This window comes from Manis pentadactyla, chromosome 2, assembly GCF_030020395.1.
Source record: "Manis pentadactyla isolate mManPen7 chromosome 2, mManPen7.hap1, whole genome shotgun sequence".
Classification (NCBI taxonomy): Eukaryota; Metazoa; Chordata; class Mammalia; order Pholidota; family Manidae; genus Manis; species Manis pentadactyla.
In genome coordinates, this window is record NC_080020.1 from 19,353,952 (window position 1) to 19,380,404 (window position 26,453).

Genomic DNA, 26,453 nt, shown 5'->3' on the forward strand with positions numbered 1-26,453 from the left:
TGAGATCTCTAAAACATTTAGCATGAAAGTAGCCTCTGTAATTCCAGAATTCAAGTTTAGATGCCCTGGAATTATTTGCTAATTGGAAAATACAGCCTAACAAAGTATTTTCTAAGTAAATGGTAGAATAGTAGGTTGTATATAAATACAAAATGGAAGGAAACAAATTTTAAGCATTACTTCTTTTGAAAAATAAAAAGTGTAGCCATTATTTAGATAGCACCAAGTTCTCTTTTAATTAGTTAACGCCATCTATTCTTTGTTGCTGTCTTCCAGATCTTGTCACAAATACAAAAGTATGATAACTTAATAACACCTGTAGTAGATTCATTGAAATATCTCACTTCGTTGAATTATGATGTCTTGGCCTGTATCCTTTTGAGTGAAGTAATGCGTACATTTCATTTTTCATAGGTGTTAATGATGAACATTTTATTTTCATTCTGAGTTCCTTTAGAAACTATTTGCATATGATTCTGTTGGCTGATCTGAAGGTGGGCCAGTCAGGAGTGAGTGAGTGAGTGAGTGAGTGAGTGAGTGAGTGAGTGAGTGAGTGAGTGCATTATATAGAGAGACACAATGTTAAGTTTACTAAACACCTTGAAATAGGTGGAATCTGCCTTGCTTGCTGAGAGATGGAAAAGAAGCTAAAAAAGAAAAGTTGGTACTACAGTGTGTGTATTTTTCAATAATTTGTAATAACTTGAAGCTTAGTTTTTCCCAAGATGCAGCATTTGTTGTTGTTTTAAGGGTCTTTGTTAGAGATATAGTGACTTAAAATTATTTCTTAATGTATGAAAGATTGTATCATTGAAGCGTTAGCTAATCCAGAGAAGGAGAAAATGAAACACGATGATACAACCATCTCAAGCTGGCTTCAGAGTAAGTATTTTTATTTTTCCGAGGATGAAATTTTCATCTGTCATGACTACCATTCGATGTATTCTACTACCTGTACTAAGGACCTACTTGTCAAGAGCTCTTTAGAACATCTAGCCACTTGATTTCTACTGAATGTCCAAGTCCTTGGCTGTGTTAGGATGTTTATATGTTATGTACTTCCCAACTCAAGAGGCCGATATTGGCTGTGGTAGTATTTGGGTAAGCATTGGTAGGGAGATGAAAATTCCCTTCTGGTCTATTATTTTATAGGAATTAATCTTAAAGGAATGATTATCTTTACCATCCTGAGGTTCCAGTCATCTTAAAAGAAATAAAAATTTTCTCTTGTTTAACAAAAAACCTAGTCTTGTTTCATATATTTTTTATTTCTTGTACCTTAGCAGCTAGTTCACTTTTCTTTCAACCTATTGTGTCTGATAGCTGAATCTTGCAATAGATCCTCATTGCCCTTTAGAATCTGAAATCTGTAGAAATCATACAAGTAAGTTCTTTCAGAGTTGGGTCCTTACTCACTGTACTAGCCTCGTCTTTTGCCTCTTCCCTAATATTCTAGGTTCCATTAATACTGAACTACTTGCACTTTGCATGCCCTTTTGCACGTGTTATTCCCTCTACTTGGGATACTCTTCTGTGCCCACTCATCTCCTCCACCACATCTCTACTTGCTCATTAGATTTCAGTTTAGAGGTCAGTTTCTTTGGAACTCTTTCCCTGTTAATGCTCCCACCAGAAGTCAGTATTAGGTGTCCCTCTTCTGTACTCCCATGGAATCTTTTATTTGTCATAGTGATTTCAGTTTACTTTTCTGTGTCCCTCACTAGACTGTAGGCTCCTTGAGGGTAGGACCTAGGTTTGTTCATTTAGGTGCTCAGCAAATAATTGTTGAAAAGGCTGTGGATTACTTGACTCAGATCTCCTCCTCTTGTCTTGACTGGGGTTTTCTCACTATTCAGTGATAATGGATTGTTGGCTAAAATTGGTCTTTGTCTGCTTCTTGCTCTGGCAATGCTTTACCTGTTTCCTTGCCTCTCCACAACTAGTAGCATGTTCCCAGATAAAAAGATTTTTGTGTGTGTATGACTCAAACGTTTTAGAGGCGGGTGTTTTGTTGATCATACAACTCTATGGAGCGATCTGCAATATCATAAGCCCTGGAATCAGGCCAGATAGGTTTGAATCACTTTTCCATCCCATACCAACTCTGCGACCATGAACAAGTTACCCAAATTTTCCTCACTGATAGGTTTGTACCAACCTGAGATGATTATTGCAAAGATTAAATGAGATAATTAACAAAGGGCTTAGTACAGTGCTTGGCTTATGTATGTATGTTCAATAAATATTAGCTATTATTATAAAATTCCATTCAGTGGCATTAGCAATACAATTATTACAGCCTCATTTTGTTTTAGAAATTGAGTTAGTTGAAGAAATCACACACTTAGTATTGTGTTTTTTTGTTTAATGAACTGTTTTTAAAAAGCCCTATTTTTTAATTTCATATAGGTCTGGCTAGTTTCTGTGGTGCGGTTTTTCGTAAATACCCAATTGATCTTGTTGGTCTTCTTCAATATGTGGCTAATCAGCTAAAGGCGGGCAAAAGGTATTCTTAGCAAATTATATGTAAATGAAATTAAGTAATTTGAGTTCTTCTGGTGGTATTATTGGGATATTGAGATTGCTATTATCCTGAAAATGTATTTGTTACAGTCTTATTAGAATAGTTGCTCACTTATATTGAATTCTGTAACTAAAACTGTAATTTAATACATAAACTTTTTTTTTTTTACAGAAAGAAATGTAATATTTGGCTACATATGTGATTAAAAAGACTAACTTGTTTTGACTACCTGTTAGGCTTTTGAATAAATAGTATAGTGTATTGTAAATCCTCTTAAGACAAAACATATTGTACTATTGATTATTGCTACTGGACAGTAATTGACCTTTACATTAAGCATTTGGTTAAGGACATGTTTATTTTGCAGGTGTGGTATCTTTAAGACACTATTAATTATTGAACTTGAACTTTAGAGATATGTAAAGCTTACATACCTTCTGGACAGTGTCCCATTTTCTTTGTAAATGCTGAGGTGTAATATTTTATTCTGGACCAATACCAGTGCTAAAAGTTTGAATTAGTATGTATGGGAATTAAACCTCATCTGCAGTAGACTGACTAGAATCAAGGAACTGAAAATTGTTTCCAAAAGCTTTCTGGTAGAAAATGAAAAAATTTATAAAGCTATCTGGTGTTCCAAAGAAGTATTACCTAAGTAATTCTTGACAGATTATTACTTTGGTTTAGGGAAAACCTTTAAAAAAAAGTACTGTTTAGATTCAGGATTTTATCAGCGTGTCATTCATACTGTGCTCATCTAGTGATCATTCCTATATACTCTATTTACTCTTTGTAGGCCAGGAGAACATGTTATTTGTAAGTCCGTAACTCGGTTCTCTGTCCTGTGAGTATAGTTTTTGTGACCATCTAATTAAAAGATAGTTTAAAGAAGAATTAAAATATTGCATTGGTACTTGTTGCATTCTAATTTGCATGAGGGCCCTCTTCGTTTCAAAAATCATGTTAAGGGAAGTCAAGTCAAGTTGCAAGATAAAACAACAAGAATCTTAGAAAATTCTTCCTTTGTCTATTTAAACTTGCGTCTTGGGTATGTGTAGCTTTCCCTTTGGAAAGACATCTATACTGGTTTTGTAGGAAATAATGTTTTCATTTTATCTTCATTACTTAACTAATTAAAGATCTTGGAAGTTATAAGGTGTTATTTCTGTTGAAAGTCCTAAGCTTTGAGAATTAAAATGCATGATTGTCAACACAGTAATGAATGTGGTTAAGGCTGACCACCAAACTTCCACCTTAGGCCCAAATACCACAACTTGATACTTTTGTTTCCTTCCTTATTTCCTTTCTCCTCTCCTTCCCTCCCTCCATTCCTTCCAAGTGTGTGATTATTTAGAGATGGCTCTAGCCAACAAGAATACATATTGGCCATCCTGTACTGGAGGATTAAAAAATTCTATGAGACATTCCTGGGTCAACTGATAAAAATGGAATAGGAACTTAGGTTAGATAAAAGTATTGTATCAGTGTTAGATTTACTAAGTTGGTAACTATGTTGTGGTTATATAAGAGAATAGCTGTGTTCTTAGGAAACACATTCTTAGGAATTGTAGGGGTAGAACGTACCCCTAAGTGATGTTGCTAAATAAGTAAGTTATTAGGTGGTTCAAAAAATTGTGTGTGTGTGTGTGTGGGTGTGTGTGTGTGTTTGTGTGTGTGTGTGTGTGTCTATAGAGAGAGGGAGGAAGAGAGAACAAAAAATGATAAAGCAAACAGGAGTAAAAGTGTTAATAGGTGAAATTGGGGTAAAGGGTGTATCAGTGTGCTTTGTACTATTATTATCTTTGCATCTTATCTGTAAGTTTGAAATTAGTTCCAAGTAAAAAGTTGAGCATAAACACATTACATGCCCCAAGTATTTTTCAGTATAGTTCTAGGAGTGCAGTTTTTCCATATAAACTGCTTCAGCCCCTCACCCCTATATTTGTGTGCAAATAATTTAGGGATTTTCAGTATGTTAATTACAATATATTCTTACTTTTATGTTTGAAGTTTCAACTATAAACTGTTTCTTATTTTTCTAAATAGTTTTGACCTGCTTATATTGAAAGAAGTGGTACAGAAAATGGCAGGAATAGAAATTACAGAGGAAATGACCATGGAGCAACTAGAGGCCATGACTGGTGGAGAGCAGCTAAAAGCTGAGGTGAGAGTTGCTATTTTTGTCTATTGACTTTTTAAATTCAAAATGTGTGCATATTCTCACAGTGAAGAATCCAAATACGTAAGTATAGAAAACCAAACAAAACCATAGTACCCTTCTCTCCTAACCACCCCCACCTCCCCTTAAAAATTGAGGTAAACTGGTTGTTTTGATTTTTTTTTCAGCCGAAGCAAAGTATAAAAGACAGTAATAGATGTGTAAGAGAAATAAATACCACCTTCTGTGGTCCTTGATATAACTGGCATAAATCTGAACATAGTTATTCTGTTGTTGAATATGCTCCACTTGGAATAAAGAATATTCCTTTTCCTTTGTAAGGGACCGCAAGGTATAAAATGGAGAATGCGCAGAAGTTTTAATTCAGTTATCAGTTATCTTTCAGCCACTGACTATAATCAGTAACACTGTCACTGAAATAAATTTGTGAAGAAAGGGAAGGAATGTTGCAAGTATGTGAGTTCTTAATCTTCCTGAACTGAATTGTAACTGAACTTTTTCTTCTTTCTGTCTTCAAACCAGATGGCCTGTGTTATGTACTGTATGCTGGTAAATTTTGTCTTCTTTTGTGCAGGGTGGCTATTTTGGCCAGATCAGAAACACTAAAAAATCTTCCCAGAGATTAAAGGATGCACTATTGGACCACGACCTTGCTCTTCCTCTGTATTTGCTTATGGCTCAGCAGAGAAATGGGGTCAACTTTCAGGAAGGTGGAGAGAAACATTTGAAACTTGTGGGAAAGCTCTATGATCAGGCAAGTTAAAGTGGCTTTTGTATTTATGTGGATTTTTAAAAATCCTAATACGGGAAAATATGGAATGTTATATAATTTGAAAAATGCCATTTTGCACATCATAGGAATGTGAAGCAGACCTAATGTAAAATAGATATTTTGGAAATATAGGGGCTATTTGTGCAAATTATGTTTAAGAGATGGCCCTTGGATAATGTGTTTATATATATATATATATATATATATATATATATATATGTGATATATATATGTATATATATATATATATGTGTGTGTGTGTGTGTATGAATATATATATATATATATATATATATATATATATGTATTATGTATAAGGTTTTCAGTCAAGCATATAACTTCAAGTTGTTTGCTTTCATATCTTACCTGATTTCTGGAAATCTGACATTTCAATCACAACAAAGTAGATGTGATCTTAATAAAATATATTTCTGCATACTAAGCACCAAAACCTATGATTAGCCTACAAGGTGTTTTTTTAATCACCGACTATATTCCAAGAGAAAAAGAGATCCACATGTATTTTATAAAGTTTTCATCTATCAAGGACAGTAGAATTGACTTCTATATACATAAAATTGTTGTATGTGATTTAGGTAAATATATTCTGCTACTAAAAGTGGTCAAGAATAGTTTGAAACTTGAGATCTTGTTGACTGTTAAAGCCTTAGATTAGTCAACTTTTCAGGGCCTTGGCGTTTATTTTCTTTGTAATGTGAGTATGTTTGTAGATTGTCTCTAAAGTTCTTTCAAGTTGGAACTTTGAATTTGTGATTGTTAACCAAAATATTGTTAAAATGACATATCTTAATCGTTTTGGAAAATGTTTACACTGGTTTTGTAAAAACCAGTAGCATTCGTCTTTTGTCTTTTTTTAAATTTAGTGTCATGATGCCCTGATGCAATTTGGTTGGTTTTTAACATCTAATCTAAGCACAGAAGATTACATAAAGCGAGTACCTTCAATTGATGTGCTCTGTAATGAATTTTATGCACCCTACGATGCAGCATTTTTCCTGTCTAGGCCAATGTATGCACAGCACATTTCGGTAAGATAAATAAATACTCTCTGCTGCCGTTCAGGAATGACTTCAAATTATTTCTTACCTGTTTTATTTGTAAATGCATTTTAGCCTGACATAGATGTAGATCGTGTCTCTTGGAGTTACTCTTTGTTAATACTCAGCTCTGAGCAGTATACAATGAGAATGCCCCTTTAAGAAAATAAGCCTTACTTTTTGTGTGATTTTACTGTTACTGCATCACCAGTTGATCAGATTGATGTCTTGTGGACCCTCTAGAACTACAGCTCTCAAACATTAGTGTAGATGAAAATTACCAGGGAAGCATCTTAAAAACTCAATCCCATGTTCCCAAATTGTAATTTAGAAACTTGAATAGTACCCGGGGGAATTTGTTTGTTTGCTGTTTGTTTTTTTAACAAGCACTAGATCGTTCTAGGCAAATGTGGTACATTATTGAAAAACACTCCTGTTGAATACAGAGCCCTTTTCCTTCACTGATAATATCCTGTCAGATAACTGACTTGTTGATATGCAGAGTGCTTTGAAAGTCATAAAGACAGATGGAGAGAAAGACTTAACCACCGCAAGTACTCTAAAAACTCTTGCAACCTCAGTGGTGTAATACCTGGGAAAGGTGTATTCCTGGTTCTTGTTTTATTTATCTCCATATAAATGAAATAACAACAGAAGTAAACTAGAGCCTTCCTAGCAGGATAGCCCAGTAATGACTGTATTGAAATTCAAGTAAGGATGTGGGCGAAAGGAGACAGCCTGCCCTCTCCTCTACTCCTCTATGCCACCTGCATGCTTTCCTGCAAAGCAGTGCCCACTAATGGTGATTCACTCTTCCTTTTGCCTTGGGCCATGGCCAGTGCTCATTTGGAAACTGTGATACTTCCCCACTCTGACTGGAGCCCCAGCAGACTCTTCACTTTTGTGCAGGCTTGGATTCTTCCCCTTCTGTTTTATTTGTTGTTTTAAAGTCTGTAACTGTATGGGTTGGGGAAAGAGCTCGGTCTTTTCTCTTAAACTAGGATTCCATGTTTGTTCCCAGTGGGAATACAGGGCTGTGCGGTAGAAGTGGGGGGGGGGAAGGCCCTGAGAAATTCTGGGTTCTCATTGATTAGGCAATCAGCGGGCAGCTATTCGTATTTACATATCAGCTGCTGCAGTCTCACACTTCCCTTTAAGAATTGACTAAATGCTAATTGATTTAATTATCACTTCAGCATTGTGCAGCAATTCTGTGCTATACTCTTTAGGGGAAGGGGATAAGGCCTCTTCTTCCTCTTAGAATTTCTCAATCCCAAAAATGGTATGCTCCCTTTGCATAGTTATACCCGGTGTTGTTGCTCCCCCTCTTCCCCAAGAAGATCAGTTTCAGCTATACAACAAGGGACCTGATTTCTTGAAGGAGTGAGGTTAGAGGATTGCTTCATCTCAGGAATTCTGCCCTGCCCTGTGCTGTACTGAGAAGTGAACACACTAATCTGTGATAGTGAACACTTTGGCTGCCTGAGGTTGGCTGAACTTTTCCAGGTCAAAAAATGGAGCCAGTCATTCATACCAGTAGCTACCTTTTCTGTAGCCTGTGTAAAATACTGTGTCTTTGTCATTTAAGAATTACAAAAATCTAAACAATAAATGTCGTTTGCCTGTCAGGGTTGAGGAGGAAAACAACTATACAGAGGTGGCTAGATAGCTCAGTCAGAGCTAAGTCTGTTCCCCATTGGCTGTATTCTGTCTTCTGGAAAGGGAGTTCTTGGCAACCTTGCCTGCACTTTGGAGGAGTATCCAACCTCCTGGGGATCCTTGCTTTCGCTTCTTGAGTGAAAGCCTGTCTTGTAAAGCCTTTGATGAGAGAATGAGTATTGGAGGACTGCTGGGTCCCTTCCATAAATTAACTACTGATTTCTCTCCTGGAAATAATTCAGCTGACCAAACACTGCTCAGAATATTGGGCCAGGAAGAGCTTTCTGAATAGTAATTAGAAGTACAGCAATAATTGTGGGTATCAGTTCTGTTCCATAGATCTAGGGTCCCAGTGCGTTGAGCTGTAGAGCTGTTATGCCTCTCCGCTTGACTGAAGATGTGAGCCTGAAGAGGGAGTTAAACTGACTTTAGACAAATACTCATTGTAGGTAAATACAAAGCATAGATATCTTTTCTGATCAAAACTGTTGTTGTTTTTTAACAAGATAGGGACTAGGGGAGTACCTAGTAACAAGTCACCGACTTAGAAGAGGATTGGGGAGATGGGCTATCCTATAACCCTCTCATTCCTATAACCTAATTTTCACTTATAATTATTGAGACTCACCTTGCAATGTGGGTCTGAAAAAAAGGCTCTCCCCCATTTCATATTCTAGATCTTGTCTAAGTCAGGTTGCTATAAACAATCTTATGCAGGTTGTTTCAACCCTATGCTATGTTTTATTAGAACCTTAGATGATATCATTCTGCTCACATAGAGTCATTATTATTTACTCTTGATAGTACCTACCCTCAAATTTTTAAACCCTTTCTTATCCCAGCTGCTCTGCTCTTAGGTCTCTGTTGTAATTGGGACCTCTCTCTTGTAAGCAATGTTCTTCATAGTCACCTGTGTAGTCTCAGTAGTTATCAGTGTGCTTTCTAAAATGGGGTGGGAGGAGGTAAATCTTCTCACTTCCAGAATAATTTTAAGATTCTCAGAGCCTGCTTGAGATACCGTCTGGAACCAAAAGCACTTGGTATTTCTTCAGTCTCGTGAGCCTGGGGTATAGACATACTTAGGAGGGAAGGCAGCTGGACTGTGGGGAGTCAAGACTGTTCTGCCATGATGGAAACTGGAAGTGGATCCTTTGACCTCTGACCTTCTAGTTCTGGGTTCCATGTTTAGCCCAAACAATGAATGATTTAAGTGTTTTTCTAACATAAAGAAGAAACTCTTTTTGGGTCTCCTCCTAGGTTCATCTTCAGGATTATGCCTAACCCAAACAAAATTTTTTGGGTGAGAGCTCTTGTATCCTCAAGAGACTGAGGGACATGAGACAATTCTTTGTATTATATATATATATAGAGAGAGAGAGACAATTCTTTGTATTATATATATATAGAGAGAGAGAGAGACAATTCTTTGTATTATATATATATATATATATATATATATATATATATATATATATATATATATATAGCATAGAGCATGGGTGTGGTGAGTACTTTGTATTATATATATATACAACTCTACTTTGTATTATTTTCTTCTTTGCATTTGGCATGCACACTGTAGTGTCCCATCCTTTACCCCTCCCACCCCCCTCTGGTACTAACAGGTTCTTCCCTTGTACAACTAAGAGTATGGCCTCCCTCTGGCATGCCCCCATCCCCCATCACACACCCCCTCAAATTAGGGTAAACCAATCGGGCCACAAAATAAAAACCCACCATAGTGTCAGTTCCCACACCCTTTAAACTCTAATATACCACAGCCATTCACAGGAAGTCGTGTTTAGCTTTGCAGTCTAGTGACCAGTTGGTTCCAGTTTGCCAGGGACGTCCTAGTACTAACACTAAAGTCTTGCATCCCTGGAAACCTCGTAGTCACTGGCAAAACTGGGCAGTTGGTCACCCTACTTATCAGTCTTATGATAAATTTTTCATAACCTTTCTTAGCATTGATCCAGCTTCATCAAGAAATTGTAACAGGCAATATGGGTATGTGTAGTGATAACACATTCTGTCCAGATTGGCTGTTATTAGTTCCATTCTGCCTCTTCGTTAGTGTTAAGACCCGCTCCTTGGTTCCCTTGACTATCTCAGAAGCCGGAGTGGAAACCCTGTATGTTTAATCTTTGTGCAGCAGTAAGAGAGAGTATGGTTGGGGGAAAGGGCAAGAGGCACACATACCTATCCCCTTACTGAACAGGTTGGGTTCAGTAACAATTTCCTGAAAAGCTCCTAATGAGCACCCAGGAGCAAAGATTAGAGCAGTTTCCAGGGATGATTTATTTTAAAATCAATGTTGGTAAGGAAGTAGAATTCCTACAGCTGTTTAGATTGGTCATCTTTTGACTCTTGAAAAGGGAACATAGGTTTTTATACTATGAAAGTGACCGCTGTAAAAATGTGTGTGTGTGTGTGTGTGTTTATCTTTAGTCAAAGTATGATGAACTTAAAAAATCAGAAAAGGGAAGTAAACAGCAGCATAAAGTTCATAAGTACATTACATCATGTGAAATGGTGATGGCTCCTGTCCATGAAGCAGTGGTCTCCTTACATGTTTCCGAGGTCTGGGATGACATCAGCCCTCAATTTTATGCCACATTCTGGTCATTGACGATGTACGACCTTGCAGTTCCACATACCAGCTACGAACGGGAAGTCAATAAACTTAAAGTCCAGATGAAAGCCATTGATGACAATCAGGAAATGGTAGGTTTTTGTTCTAGTAGCTCAAGTGTAATAACTTTATGGTATTAGTTCAGCATTTCCCATAGTTTAAACTTGTACTAACAAGCTATGATCTTCTTGCTACATATGTTCTTAAGTGGGTTTAGTGGTGACCTCTCACTGGGTAGGAGCATGGGTATGGATGAGTACTTGGAAGTTAGCATCAGTCAAAAGTTTTTGAGTTTGCTTTTCTACTGAGAGCTGGGTTAGCAACTTTACATGGTCTGTGTGATCATTTTACAATTGCAATTGCAAGAGCAATAGGAATTCCTAAAAGGAGAACTCTTTCGGAGAAGACTTTACTGAAGAGGTAAGTCTTGAGCTGCATGGGCCTTGAAGGTAAATTAGGTTTGGAAATTTGGAGGCAGACTGGCCACTCTAGAGCTCCAGCAACGGTGTAAAGTAGTCTAAGGTTTAAGGAGACCACTTCTACTGTAGTGAATTGGCTTAGGGATAATTTGAATAGAGTCAGATTATGTAGAGCAATGAAAGTTAGAAGAGAAGGCTTGATAAAATTGAGAGCTATTTTAAATTCCTGAGCAGGGAAATAATAATGGTAAAAATGGTACTTTAGAAAGATTACTTGTGACAGCAGCATAAAGGATGCATTTAGTGGGGGAAACGACTAGCATTAGGCTGGAAACCAGCAAAGTGGCTTTTTGGGTATTTCATTGTGAGAACGTAGACTGGTGGAGGTATACTGGGAAAGCACAGGACTTGTAAGCAATTGGGATTTTGGAATGAATAAGAAGGAAGAGTCAAAGGTGATTCCATGCCTTAGACTAAAAGTACCAGTGTTGGGAAGGTAGCCTGTTTTGATGGTGTATGAGGACTGGATGACTTTGTCTTAGATTTGTTGAATGGAGGTAAACATCCGTAAATATCCCTGTTGACATAATATATCAGCATTTATCTCTGCTTTTAATTAAAAGAAAGGGAGGTAATGTGCCTGTACTTAGAGAAGTATCTAACTTATACTTTGTAGCCTCCAAATAAAAAGAAAAAAGAGAAGGAGCGCTGTACTGCCCTTCAGGACAAGCTTCTTGAAGAAGAAAAAAAACAGATGGAACATGTACAGCGAGTTCTACAGAGACTGAAACTGGAAAAGGACAACTGGCTTTTAGCGAGTAAGTTAGAATGGTTACATTCCTGCTGCTGCTGAATTACGAAAGCAAACCTTAATAATTCTGGAGGTGTTGAAGTGTATTGTGTTTTTATTTCGACTCAGTGTTCACTATCCCAATTTTTGGTTACTCATAATTCAGAGTCGACTTCATATGTTCACTAAATGAACCGATTTAGCTTGCTGGCGAAATTAACTTACAACTACAATATTGGCAGCTTATCATTCAACTTTTCTGTATAAAATCACACTTCTGGAGAAATTACAGGTAGAAAAATATCCTCAGAGTGAAAACAAGTCTCATCCCAGGCATGACCTTTAGTTACAAACTATAGTTTGTGGTTCTATAGCATTCTCTACGGTAAAATTAATATGTTGTTATTATGTTTAGTGGCTTTGAGGCACTTGAGGACGAAATTTACCACTTAATATATTCTTTCCTTATTTTTAGAATCTACCAAAAATCAGACCATCACAAAATTTCTACAGCTGTGTATATTTCCTCGATGTATTTTTTTAGCAATTGATGCTGTTTACTGTGCTCGTTTTGTTGAACTGGTGCATCAACAGAAAACTCCAAATTTTTCCACACTTCTTTGCTATGATCGTGTAAGTTCTTTTCATTGCAACCTTTAAAAAAAGTCTCACACAAAGATAGCTAAACATTATAATCTATAGAGGTGTTACTGTGTGTCTGGTTAAAAGCATGAACCCAAGAGCCAAGTGCCCTGAACTTGAATCCTAACTGCCACTTTCTAGATACATGATCTCTGGCAAGTTTTTAACCTCTTTGTGCCTCAATTTTCTTATCTGTGAAGTGGGATAATAACACCTGCTTCATAAGATTCTTGTGAGAATCAAATGAATCACTATACGCAAAAGTACTTTGAATAGTGCCTGATATGTAATAAGCACCTCTAGTTAATCTTTTAACATTTGGGTTTATATGTTTGTCATAATAGGTAGAACTCTCTTCTCCACTCTTAACTTTACCCTCAAAATACACCTTTGCACCTACATAAAAAAGCAGGGACGCTTTTCAGTATGATCACATTCACAATTTTTTGCATCTGGCTTTTTCTTTGTAATAAATTACTGCATTTTCATGGTTTAAAAATGTACTATACGTTACAGCATGTCAGCTGCCTATTTCTGTTTTCTATTAGCCTTTTCTCTCCTTACTGTTCCTTTAACCCCAGGTAGTATCTGTGTCTAAGTCTCTGTTAAAGCAGTGAATGATGTAATAATAATGGTAGTTTTTTTCTTCTGTCATTGTTAATCAGCTTTTTAAATAAAAATTTTGTTGTCATTGCTTTATTAATGTGCTGTTCCCTCACAAAAGCCAAAATATTTAAAGGTCTCAGAAATTGTGCGTATCAAAGGGGACAATACATTGTGACTAAAACTTATCTGTTAGTTAATTATGATTTGCTATAGCATGATCTTTTAGTATTTTGAACTAATTTTGACCTTGATTTGTTTTTATTTTTCAAATATTTTTTCTTGTAGGTTTTCTCTGACATAATTTACACAGTCGCAAGCTATACTGAAAATGAAGCTTGTCGATATGGGAGATTTCTTTGCTGCATGTTAGAAACTGTGACCAGGTGGCACAGTGATAGAGCCACATATGAAAAGGTAGGACTAATAAATATCATTATTTTATCCATGTCTCTAATAGCCACTTCTAGTAATTGCTAGGTTGTTCAGTTTTTAAAGGAAACTGAGTTTAAGACTCAGCTGTAAAACAATGTTTAAAATTTAAGCACAATTTGTTCATTATTAAAAAGTGCTATTTTTAAAAATCCTACCTTATGTTGACATTCCAAAATTAATATCATCGACTAAGCTGAACCATCCTATGAACACTACCTATCATTCAAATACGCATCACGTTTTCACATGGAATCATTAATCTAGTCTACGTAAGTTTCAGCTTCTGCTATTTTGAGGAACAGAACTTTTCTTTGAAAAGTAAACCTTTTTTTCCCCTTAGGAATGTGGAAATTATCCAGGATTCCTCACTATATTACGGGCAACTGCATTTGATGGGGGAAATAAAGCTGATCAATTAGACTATGAAAATTTTCGTCATGTTGTACATAAATGGCATTACAAATTAACCAAGGTAAAAAAAAAAGAATTTCTCAAAGGTGTTTTTTTCTTCTCCATACTTAGACTTTTATAATGACATATCTTAAAATGTTTGTTGTAGGCATCGGTGCATTGCCTTGAAACAGGCGAATATACTCACATCAGGAATATCTTGATTGTGCTAACAAAAATACTTCCTTGGTACCCAAAAGTACTGAATCTGGGTCAGGTTTTGGAAAGAAGAGTACATAAAATCTGCCAAGAAGAAAAAGAGAAGAGGCCAGATCTATATGCATTGGCTATGGGGTAACACAATTATACTTTAATGTGATTTATGAGACTGGATGACAGAAGGATTCTGAAGACTTTAAAATGATTTAGTGTTGAAGTTTATCTTCTGCCTTACCTCAGGAAATTATGGGAGATTATGCGTTCATGTTCCCACAGGCTGGTGAGAGTTGTCACTTCCAAGTATCAGCTTCCAGTCTATACTGGATGATAGTTTCAAAAGTCACATCCAATATATCTTGGTTTGAAGGAAATGTCATTTCACCATCAGTTAATCAGCTCATCGATAGCAAAAAAAAAAAAGCGTCTTCATTTAAGGATTAGTTTACATTGAAAAATTTTTTTTTAGGAGAGGCTTTTATTGAGAGATACAGTGAGAGGACAGAGCTCTGCCAGGAGGGGACCAGAGAGCCTGGGGTGGTGCTTGTCTAGGGCATTTATAGGCAGTTGAGGATTTTGGGGAACTGATAAAGGGCTTAGGGGTGTGGACTTGTTAAAAGTGGTCTTAGGATGTTTGTCCTTGATGAGACATTAAGTCTCTTTTAGCATGCTAAAGTGAATCTTACACATGATTGCAAATGATTAGCATAATAAAAAACAGGCTACTTTCCTTTATCTGGGGAATATGAACTGATCTCACAGAAGAATGACTCTAGAGCTTAATGTTTAACACAGAGTTTTGGTAGGGGGTTTCCTTGTATGTAGTTACATTGCTCTGAGTGTAAATATCCTGCCTTGCTTTTTCTGGAGGTCCTCACCCTACTCTGACTACACCCAAGGTCCCTGTCTCATTTCCCCCTCTACAGATAGAGACCCTAGCTGCTGCTAGGAAAAGGGGGCAATGACCACTCTGGCTGCTTCATGCTGAGAGGGGGTGCAGTAAAGGGTGCAGTTAGGTCCCCATCACTGGTCAGTCGAGAGGGCCTCAGAATATGGGCACTTCTATTCTGGGTTCCATTTCTATTACTAGTTTCAGTTTTATGGCTTCTCCAAGGCTATCCTGGACAAGCTCCCAAAGATGGTGCTGGGGTTCTTGTTCGCAGAGTCAAAGAACAAACTTAGCAAACACCCAAGGTAGAGCCAGGGAGAGGCTTTTATTGAGAGATAGAGTGAGAGGACGGAGCTCCTGGCTCCTGCCAGGAGGGGACAAGAGCCCTGAAATTTTTATTTTTAAGGAAGCATCTAGGGCTCCTATAAAGACCTTCAATAACACTGAAAATTAATATTTTTTATTTTCTGGAACCAAGTAGCGGAGTGAATAACTTGATAATTTTATTCTTTTAAACCCCATGTTTGTATTTTTTTATTTGTATTTGTATACTTAAACCCTTTGTGTGACCTCCAGCTACTCGGGGCAGTTGAAAAGTAGAAAGTCATACATGATAACTGAAAATGAGTTTCATCACAAAGACCCCTCTCCGAGGACTGCAGTTGCCAGTGTACAAAATGGGCCTGGTGGTGGGCCTTCTCCATCATCGACAGGAAGTGCATCTAAATCTGATGAAAGCAGTAATGATGAGACTGGTATGCTTGTTTATCGAAATTTATAAGTAACAAACTGAAATGTTTTGTATCACATGACAAGTAAAATGAAAGCTTAGTATTACTTTTTATTCCCTAAGTAGGAGTATGTAACTATCAAAAAGTAATCAGCCCTTTATTTCCTTCTAATTAATCTGTAATCATTTTGCTGTGAAATTATAGTTTATTTACATTTAGGGAGTGGTCAAATAAATCCTTACCTTTATTTCAGATAAATCAAGGGAGAGATCTCAGTGTGGTGTGAAAGCTGTTAATAAAGCTTCTAGTGCTACACCAAAAGGAAATTCAAGCAATGGAAATAGTCGCTCTAAAAGGTGGGAACACTGTGCTATATGTCAAAATTCTGAATTCTTTTTATTTCATTTTATTGAAGTGTCACTGATATACAAAATTCTGAATTCTTACATGATGAACCTCATTAGACATGAATGAAAGGTAGTTGAATGCTGTGAAATGAAAGTCATCTATGTTGGGCTTTGAAATTTTGTATCTACCCTTGCTTTGGTTATGTGCTTACCATCCTCATTATGTTTTGTATAAGCTGAGACTGACTCTGTTTTCCCTGCTGTGGCATGCAGGAGAAGGTAGGTGATGAAGTTAAAAAACATTTTAGGATTAAGTGTTTGCTGTAGACAGTCTGGGTAAGGATTATTTACATAAGAGAGGCCTGTGCTGATTTAGACCAGCAAGTGATTCATCCAGTCAAGTAATCCACTTCCTGATAGTAGCACCTTCAGTTGACTTGTGGGATAATTTTTGGTTATGTTCATTTGTAATCTCCCAAGGTTATGAACATATGCAAGAAAAGGGCCTGACATCACTTAAATCATTCTTTTTAATCTGCTCTTCATGAATTTGGTTATTTATTACTTACTGGATAAAGAAGTACTTTTTCATTTAAAGTTGTTCTTTAGTTTTCAAAGGGCTACTCTTCTAGAATTTTTGAAGCCACTAAGAAACCTTTGTTTATGATTTAAAACATTCCATGGAGTGTATTTTATGACCATTTGTCCTAAAATCTCATATTTGTATTCCTAAGCAGCAAAGCTGTTAAAGAAAATGACAAGGAGAAAGGGAAAGAGAAAGAAAAAGAGAAAAAAGAAAAGACTCCAGCTACGACTCCAGAAGCCAGGGTACTTGGTAAAGATGGTAAAGAAAAACCGAAGGAAGAATGGCCAAATAAAGATGAGAAAGCAAGAGAAACGAAGGAAAGAACACCTAAGTCTGGCAAAGAGAAAGAAAAATTCAAGAAAGAAGAAAAAGCTAAAGATGAGAAATTCAAGACCACCGTCCCCAATGTAGAATCAAAATCTGCTCAAGAAAAGGAAAGAGAGAAGGAGCCATCCAGAGAAAGAGATATAGTAAAGGAAATGAAATCAAAGGAAAATGCTAAAGGAGGAAAAAAAGCACCAATTTCTGGGTCCTTAAAGTCACCTGTTCCCCGATCAGTCATTGCAGTGCCTGAAAGGGGCAAGTTTACCTTTCTTTATATTTGTTTACCTTTGCATGTTGTAATGCATGGTTGTTTTCAATTTCCTTGTTTTGGCAAGTTATCTAGGGACTTTACTGGGGGAAGTAATACTTAATTACCTAAAAGTTGGTGGGTTTTTTTTTAAGTATTTGGAAAAAGTGGAAATATACCTTATTGTCACTATTTCTTTTTCCCAACAGAACAAAAACGCTACAAAATTGATACACACCATTCTCCATCGTATTCCTTGACAGTAAAGGTTAGTATAGCCTGAGGAAGGCAGCGTCCATGTTAGGCTCACCTGTTTGGAATACGTGTCCTGACTTCCTTCAAGTCTTGTGCCAAGTATTCACTGGAGCCACTGGAGGTTTTATGTTGCATTAGAAAATGAAATTTTTACGTATTGGTGGACTGATATTTTTTCTTATAGAGTATTTTTATTAGAAAAATATTAAAACTTCAAGGACCTAGCACTAATTTTGTAGCATTTCAAAGTGCAAGAGAAATTTTACCCAGAAGTGCCTCACTGCTTAAAGCAGTCATTTTTGGGGTGCAATGGTAGCTATAAGCAAACGAGTCTTTTCAGCAGAATGAAGCATATTTTTCAGCATAAATATTGAAGAATTTATAGCACTGAAGACTTCCTGGATGGTACAGGATAAACAAGATACCTCTGAATTCATCAAGCTTCTTGATGAGCATCCTACCGATGTGTGCCTTCTAAGAAGGAGTCTTGAAAGGAGTTCCATTTTAAAGTCTCCTTGGTGATCAGTTCTCCTGTAGTTGTGTGTATTCAGTGAGCACGCAGCTTCTGTTGTATCTTCCCCTGGAGGTTTGTTTATACCCATTGGTTTCCCAACAAGTTGAACCTTGCGGTACGATAAAAGCAGATGTGGCATCCAGTCCTACCACCCAGCAGAGAAATCCCAGGCATTCAACTGCAGCACAAAATCGTGGGTGTAGACTTCTTGAAGACTCGGGGTAGCCATTCCTTGCTCCATATTTAATTTTAATTCTAAAGTCATCTAATTTCATGGAATATTTGAATTTGCAGTATGTTGAACTTTTAAAACTGTAAGTTAACTAATTCTTTGTCAAGAGCACTGTGGTGGAATACTCTAATTGGTTTCTTTTTTTTAAGTGCTTTTTTTTGTGGGAGGTATGAGACTCACCATCAGAGTCACTTTGCAAAAAAAGTGATTACTCTCTTATGGAATACCTTTTTGTTTTCTTGTTACTGTAATGCCACTGAGTTTTCTGGCAAGGATAAAAAATGTGTATGGTAGAGTCACAACTGAAGTAAAATTTGAAGCCTCCTGATTACAAACTATGAAAATGTAAGATAATGTTGTTCTTCCACAGTGACCTCCACTATTTTAAACATTTTGTGCAGAAAAATGTTTTGCTTTCTTAAGACTCTTAATATTACTTATAATAAGTACAGTATTATGAAAAATGTGGCATTGACATTTATTTTTGAATTCTGAGCAGAGAAAGAGTTTTGTTACATTGAGTGCATACAATTGTTTTTTCAACATTACAATTCCATTACATGGTTTTGCTTTTGCTTTTTATTGTTGATATTCGTATAATAATGACATCATAAGATTTATCCTTGCAAGAAGTAGCTGGTTTATTTCCAGCTTACAGCCATATTTCCCAAAGTTCCTCTGGGTTCTGAGAACTATGGCAGCTCACCTGTCATCTCCATTCATTTTCTGCAGGACAGTATCATCGAACTCAAGAAGTCTTCAGCAAAGGTTTGAGTCTTTTAAAATCATCACGCCTAAGTAAAACAAAAAATTATTTACTTCATTTATTTAGTAGATGACCCTCGCCCTAGTAAGTGTTCAGTACGCTAATAGAATAACCTTTAAAAATTCCTATTACAAACAATGGATGAGAGTGGCCTCTTTTACTGAGATTGTTACCAAATGTGTGTGATGTGGGGACATTCCTATAATCTCTCCTTACTTGCTGTGTTATGCATTATCCTATTATGCTTCAAAATCTGGAAATAAGTTTAACATTTGGGGAATGGGTTGTTGGTTTGTTTTGGGGAGTTGATTTTGTCTTTAGACAATGCAAAAGACCAAAAAATAAATTTGATGCATTCACACAACTTTCTAAAAAGTGAGCCCATCTCAATCCATAAAAGTCTTATATTATTGCCTCTGCCAAGCTACCTTTTTGGCAGTTGTGTAATATCAAGAAATATGGTTAATGTAAACCAACCTTTCTCCAGGAGTTGAATACTCAACTTGATGGTTGTGTTTACATGTCAGTATTAAGTCTTGCCTATTATTCTACTTTCTTGAGTATTCTGCTACGAAGAATAATGTGCAGTTTGTGTATCTTATTACGAGTTCATTTTATTGCAGTTGAATTGTCCATTTTTCCTGTTATTTTGTCTTTATGGTAAAACTTGTACCCTCTTTTCACTCTGCTTTTCTACTTTGCCTCCTTTTCTATCTGCTAAGTATGATTTCTTACTGGTGGACCGATGCAAAATGAAATTTTGAAACAAAATCAGTTGACATTACTGCTTTTAGCTCTGTAGCTTTATAATGAAATATCAATGGCAAATGAGGACTAATTTTTAACACTTTAGCCAAAGTGCCTGTGTTCTGAACTCATAGCATTGTTTTTAGATTGTCCTGTCCTGTATTAATCAAGACTATCAGCTGTACTGCGAATGCTTTCTTTTAAAGTAACTTTTTTATTGGCTGAATTAAATATGTATTGCAATATAGTAGGTTTTCATAACCAGATTGTTTGTGTTAGTCTTAACCATCAGTGGCTTGTGTGGGCTATTTAAAATTCATGGATTAACAATGTTACCTTGTGAGTATTTATTCCCTGAAACATGCTTTAAAGCAGTTTGAAAGCTGCTGTTACAGGTGACTGGATTTTCTGATCGTTGATGAATATTATAGTTTCTTATATTTGTGAAAATCTTTTGAAAATAAAACCTATGTGAGATGAACATGTGTTATCTCATTTCGTGCTATAACAGCGCTGTGAGGTAGATAGAGCAGGTGGTAGCATCTTTTTCGACAAACTAAGTTCTTGATCCTTTCTCAGTGGCATATAAGTTGTTAGTGCCAAATCTTGGACTAAAATTAAGGTTCCTCAAATGTTCCTACCACAATGAAAAAATGCTGCAACAAAAATTATAGCTCCTTGATCCTTAGCACCTGCTTCAACAGTAGTTGAAAGGGTTCCTAGCCGCTGTAGTGAGTTCATCTTGTTTAAATTACACTGATTCAAGTCGGTCTGTCCTCCCCCTTTTAAAAAAGATGGTGATTTTTGTGGGCATTTAAAATTCAGTAGTTTTATTCCACATTCAGTCAGAAAAATTAGAAAATGGCATATGAATACGCTTCTAACAATTGTGAATCAACCACTTTTCAGGTCCTTAGTGCTTAGTATATAGTACCTTGACAATATGGTTAGGTGATCAGTAAATATTTGAGATGAACTCTTAATGCCTTTGGCCTTTGGTCAAACATCCAGTGTTTACTGGTCTGCGTAGGAGTTGATGTTGCGTTTTCATGTGTCTAGGAAAATTTAATAGCATATGAATGTCTTTACAAAATTTTGCTGGGCTTTGATCTCTAAAATCGATGCTCTATATAAACTCACTGTTTCCTGGGGTAGCTCTTACTTTTTAGAGGATTTGAAAGACGTGTGTCTGTTTTTTCATGTTACCTTGTCACTCATACATATAAAATTGTTTCCCTCCTTTGTTTAACCTTTTAGTTATGTTTTGTCCCTGGGACCCTCTTTTTTATTAAATTATTTACTATTTTCACCTTCTAATCAGTGGTAAAAGTAACATGGACTTGTCCTTTCAAGTAAGATTAATTAAAGGGAGAAAAGCCTAAGTCTAATTCAGTATCTAAATCTTTTCTCTCAGTTCACCTTTTAACCCCCAAACTCCAGCTGACATATTTCCACTTTTCGTCAGTTATGTTTTCACCTAGCTGTTCCAGCAGCTATACTGATGAAGAAAGTGTGAGGAAAGCTTGTTACTTTAACCAGGCTGCTCTGTAATGTTTTTTATTAAGGCCTCATTGATATACATTCTTATGAAGGTTTCACATGAAAAACAGTGTGATTCCTACATTCACCCATATTACTGAGTCCCCTCCATGCCCCACGAAGTCACTGTCCATCAGTGTAGTAAGATGCCACAGGCTGCTCTGTAATTTAAGAGGGCAACAATAACCACCTTAAAAACAATTCAGCTTTGAATTCTGAGCCCATCTTTATACATTGTAGCCTAAGTAAAAGCAATGTTCTCTTAAACAGATTTTGAATTATCAAATTGTTTTTTGGACCTAATGATCCCAATGCCGAAACTAAAAGCAAATCAGAAACAAAACCCAACAATGCTACATGCAGATCACTTTAACAAATCAATGATTTTATTTTGCAAACTTGTATTGAGTACTCACTGTGTGTACAAGGCACTGGGAAGTGTGTAAAGGTAGAAAAGACATATTAGCTCCCCAATCATATGGAAACTATGTATGGACAAAAACAAAAGCCATGAAATTGATAGGAAATAACCTATCACAAAAAAGTTTATATGAAATAATACAAGAGTTCACCGGAAATTGAGTTGAAGGATGGTTGAAGTGTTAATGGCTTTTGAGCTGTCTTTAGTCTTTGGAGATTAAGATAAAAGGGAGCACCTGAGAACTGCTGGGAAGGACAGGGTGTTAGGAAGCAGTGGTAGTCACAACACGAATACATTGAATTGCTTCATAGTAGGACATAATTGTGCAAAGATTGTGAAGAACTTGGAATGTCCATGCTAAGTTGTATGCATTTATTCTCTATGCAGTGAGAGATGATATGTTTTTGTAGAAAAGGGTACTGTGATCCAAACTGTTCTTAAAGGTTAGAAAGAAGAAATAGAATTGGGTACATTTCTAAACTAAGAATTTCTAGTTTTCTCAATTCCTTGCAATACAGAATTCAAGTTAGACAGTTAAAAACTTCATTCTTGTGGAGGCTGTGTGTGCATGTGCCTGCTCATTTGTAATAAAAAAAAAATTTTTTAATCAAGAGAATTGGGCAATACTTCCCTTAGGGAAATCCTTGAGTATTGCAGTAATATATAATTTCCTTTGTCAGTTTCATAAGTAATATTAAGACATGAATAAGCATTACAGTTATAAAATCTTGAGTGTCATTTAGGTCATTATACCCAGCAGGAGTACCTTTTGGACAAGCACTTTGATGATTGTTTCTCATTCTCTTGCTCTTTGTTATTAATAAACATTTTGTCTATTTCATTTGATCAACAACTTTTCCACAATGAAATTTTAAAGAATCTACTTCTGCGTTGCTATGGCAGTATTTCTGAGCCAACTGAAATTGGAAATATTTGATGGTGTTAAAAAATGTGTTTCTTTCAATTTTCAGACTGATGGTTGTCTCTTTTCATATATTCCTTTGAATATCAAAGGATTTCCTCATGTAAAAATACTTGACTTTTGCCTCACCTTTCTTTTCATGCCTAAGGTGTATCTAGAATTGTGTAGTTACGTAATGAGTTCTAGTCCGTATTCTGCTGACTAATACATATAATGTCTTTAAAAAGCTTGTAGCACAGTTATAAGTGCCATAAGGTTAGACATCTGATTACTTCCTTCATATTTTCTTTTATAATGGATTTCCATATTAACAGCTTGCATAAGTAAGGTCATCTTTTTAATTATTTAAAGTTAGCATATCTTTGATCTTTGTCTGTTTTTATTGCCTCTGGGCGTTTTGGCAGAGAAAGAATAGGCAGAGAACATTATTTCATCATTTTCCAGTCTTTTTGAGTTGTTTCATCATTCTCAGATGACGATATGGTTTTCTGGGCTATTTAGAACCAATAGTTAGACAAATTTCATAGTCAGTTGTGATTATTTGATGTAAATTGGGGCACTTTCTGAAGTAAAGAATGTACAGCCTTTACATTTGTAAAAATAATTTAGGATAATCTATGCATGGTGTATGCTGAGGCAGAAAAGACCAGTAAACTTACAGCTTGGTTTTATTTTTATACTTCTGTTCACTGTCATCGATTGCCTATCAGTGGATGGGAAAACTATTCAAAATTTCTATGATTGTGTAGAGGCTTGTATTTTTTTCACAGTAGAGAAAGTCTAGTTACTATTTTTCATATATGGACTCTTGTAATGGTAGTTACAGGTCTTCATAATAGAGCTGTATAAGGAACTGGAGCTATTTACTAATTTACAAATTTACTAATGAGTCTCAGTTGAGGCAAGAATTCACTGATTGGGTTTAAATGATCATTTTTATACAGCCAGGAATCGAAATCTTTGCATAATTTGTGTCCTGCTCTTTTTATTTTACCTCTCATAATCCAGACTGCTGACCAGTTTTGACTTTGGGTCTAACTACCAATTATCTTTCATTAAATAAACAATCAAGCAAATGATGCTAATACTGGCAAACTAATAATCTTTAGTAATATTGCCTTAATTTAACAGCTCTACATTAATCATGCTCCACGGCTGTCCAAGAGTAAGGGGAGAGAAATGGACAAGAAAGATTTGGACAAGTCAAGGGAAAGATCCAGAGAAAGAGAGAAAAAAGATGAGAAGGACAGGAAAGAGCGGAAAAGGGTTTGTAATTTTTTTAAAACTAGTTTGGAATGCTATTATATACAGTAGCATGTTTTGTTGCCTTTTTAAAAGTACTAGTTTGTTGCATGGCAGTCTGATAACTGGTATTTTCATCTTAAAGTGTGAATCTTCTGCAGTAATAAGCATCTTCAGCCTAATAATTTCTGCCAGCTCTGCTTGTCTTTCATGTCATTTTACCAAGTATGTGAAACTATGGCAGATACTCTCCAATGCTAGTTAGCTATGCCCTTCTTGTGTAAGAGTAATATTTTATTAAAACAAAAACATAAACTCTTGATCAATGTAGTTCACGATTCTTGGTTCTAGGATCGCTCAAACAATGACCGTGAAGTACCACCAGACTTAACCAAGAGACGAAAAGAGGAAAATGGCATAAGTAGGTAGACTTATTAATACTTTCAAAGCAGTCACCACCCTCAATGAGAAGAAGCTTTCATGATTCTTTTTTATAATTTTAGTGGGGGTCCCAAAGCGCAAAAGTGAAAGTCCGTGTGAGTCTCCTTATCCAAATGAGAAAGACAAGGGAAAAAATGTCAAAATCTTCAGGCAGAGAAAAAAGCGGCGATTCATTTAAATCTGAAAAGATGGATAAAATCTCCTTTGGCAAAAAGGTAAATTAGAGAAACAAAGGAACAATATAGTTTTTCTTAGAAAGCCAACTCTGAAAAGTTAGCAAATACTGAGGGTTTTTTTGCAGTCACAAATAGTCTGTTAATTATTTGGAGGTGGGAAGAGGAGGCTTTGAGGGAGGGCAGGTTTTTGGGGAATTAGAGGCAGTTCAGTCCCAAATTACTGGGAAGGTAGAATTGGTTTACTTGTAAAATTCCTTTCCTCTCCATTCCACTCCCACCTAGTTCTCTGTTCATGGTTCAGCCTTTCTTTCTGTGTTCTCTTTTTTCTCTGCCAGCAGTGCTTTTAGTTTCTCTTCATTCATGAGATTAAAAGATGGTCACATGTATTCTCCCTGATCCTTACATTGTCATAAAGTCTTTATTAACCGTGGTTTTTAAACATATTTCTATAACATTTTCTCCCGATAAACTTGTTGGCAAACTTTTTTTGATTTTCAAATTAGGTAGTGTGCATTTTCTTAGATACTAGTGGATGATATTCAAAATATATCTCATGCATTTGCCATAAAGTAATAATTTAGTAATAAGCAAGTCATTACAAAAGTTTAAAGTGTTTATTAAGCATTATTATGGTACATATTAAAAATGTATTCCATATATTAATAGTTTCTTAAGTGGGAGTCTGCTCCTTTTAATAAGTATTTTTTCAATTGAGGTAAAATTCACATAACATAAAATTAATTATTTTGAAGTGTAGAACTCAGTGACATTTAGTATATTTATAATGTAATGCAATCATCTCTAGTTCCAAAATATTTTCATCACTCCAAAGGGAAACCCCATACCCCTTAAGCAATAATTCTCCATTTCTCCCCTCCCTTTAGCCCCTGGCAACTACTAATCTGCTTTCTGTCTCTATGAATTTACCAATTTTGATTATTTCATATAAATGGAATTGTATAATAATGTAGACTGACTTATTTCACTAGTCATAATGTATTGGGAATTCTTCCATTGTGTAGCATGTATTAGTACTTCGTTTCTTTTTCATGGCTGAATAATATTCCCTAGTGTGATGTACAACATTTGTTTATCCTCAGTTGATGGACTTCTGTGTTGTTTTCCACCTTTCGGCCATTGTGAATAGTGCTGCTATGAACATCTGTGTGCTGCTGTGAAGTATTTGTTTGAAAGCCTGTTTTCAGTTCTTTTGTGTGTATACCCAGAAGTGGAATTTCTAGGTTACATGGTAATGCTATGTTTAACTTTTTGAGGAATTGCCAAACTTCCACAGTGGCTACACAGTTTACATTTCTGCAAGCAATGTGTGAGGGTGCCAATTTCTCTACATCCTTGCCAACACTTGTTATTTTCTGTTTTTGTTCTGCTTTTTATTATATCGATCCTCATGGGCTTAAAGGGGTATCTCATGGTTTTGATTTGCATTTCCTTAATGGCTACTGATGTTGAGAATCTTTTCATGTGCCTGTTGGCCATTTGTATGCCTTCTTTGGAGAAGTCTATTCAGATGCCTTGGCCATTTTTTAATTGGATTGTCTTTTTGTTGCTCAGTCATAAGAATTCTTTATGTAGTCTGGGTACTAGACCATTATGAGATACATGATTTGCAAATGTTTTTCTCCCATTCTGTAGGTTGCCTTTTCACTTTCTTGTTAGTGTTCTTTGATGCATCAAATTTTGCACTTTTGATGAAGTCCAATGTTTTCTTTTGTTGCTTGTGCTTCTTGTGCTTTT

At 36.0% G+C, this 26,453-nt stretch overlaps 1 protein-coding gene across 1 annotated transcript in view; it reads left to right on the top strand.

Annotated features, from left to right (window-relative positions):
- The window catches only part of LOC130682649 (THO complex subunit 2-like), a 105,498-nt gene extending 80,798 nt beyond the window's left edge, over positions 1-24,700 (top strand). Inside the window, exons 17-35 of the mRNA XM_057497495.1 lie at positions 277-370; positions 802-882; positions 2,410-2,506; positions 4,571-4,688; positions 5,278-5,457; positions 6,360-6,524; positions 10,641-10,916; positions 11,920-12,061; positions 12,509-12,666; positions 13,567-13,695; positions 14,054-14,185; positions 14,273-14,457; positions 15,785-15,963; positions 16,193-16,295; positions 17,024-17,451; positions 19,118-19,212; positions 23,971-24,105; positions 24,433-24,502; positions 24,585-24,700. Of these exons, the coding sequence (XP_057353478.1) occupies positions 277-370; positions 802-882; positions 2,410-2,506; positions 4,571-4,688; positions 5,278-5,457; positions 6,360-6,524; positions 10,641-10,916; positions 11,920-12,061; positions 12,509-12,666; positions 13,567-13,695; positions 14,054-14,185; positions 14,273-14,457; positions 15,785-15,963; positions 16,193-16,295; positions 17,024-17,451; positions 19,118-19,212; positions 23,971-24,105; positions 24,433-24,502; positions 24,585-24,700 (2,883 nt within the window). The remainder of the gene's footprint in view (positions 1-276; positions 371-801; positions 883-2,409; positions 2,507-4,570; positions 4,689-5,277; positions 5,458-6,359; positions 6,525-10,640; positions 10,917-11,919; positions 12,062-12,508; positions 12,667-13,566; positions 13,696-14,053; positions 14,186-14,272; positions 14,458-15,784; positions 15,964-16,192; positions 16,296-17,023; positions 17,452-19,117; positions 19,213-23,970; positions 24,106-24,432; positions 24,503-24,584) is intronic.
- The last annotated feature ends 1,753 nt before the right edge of the window (positions 24,701-26,453 follow it).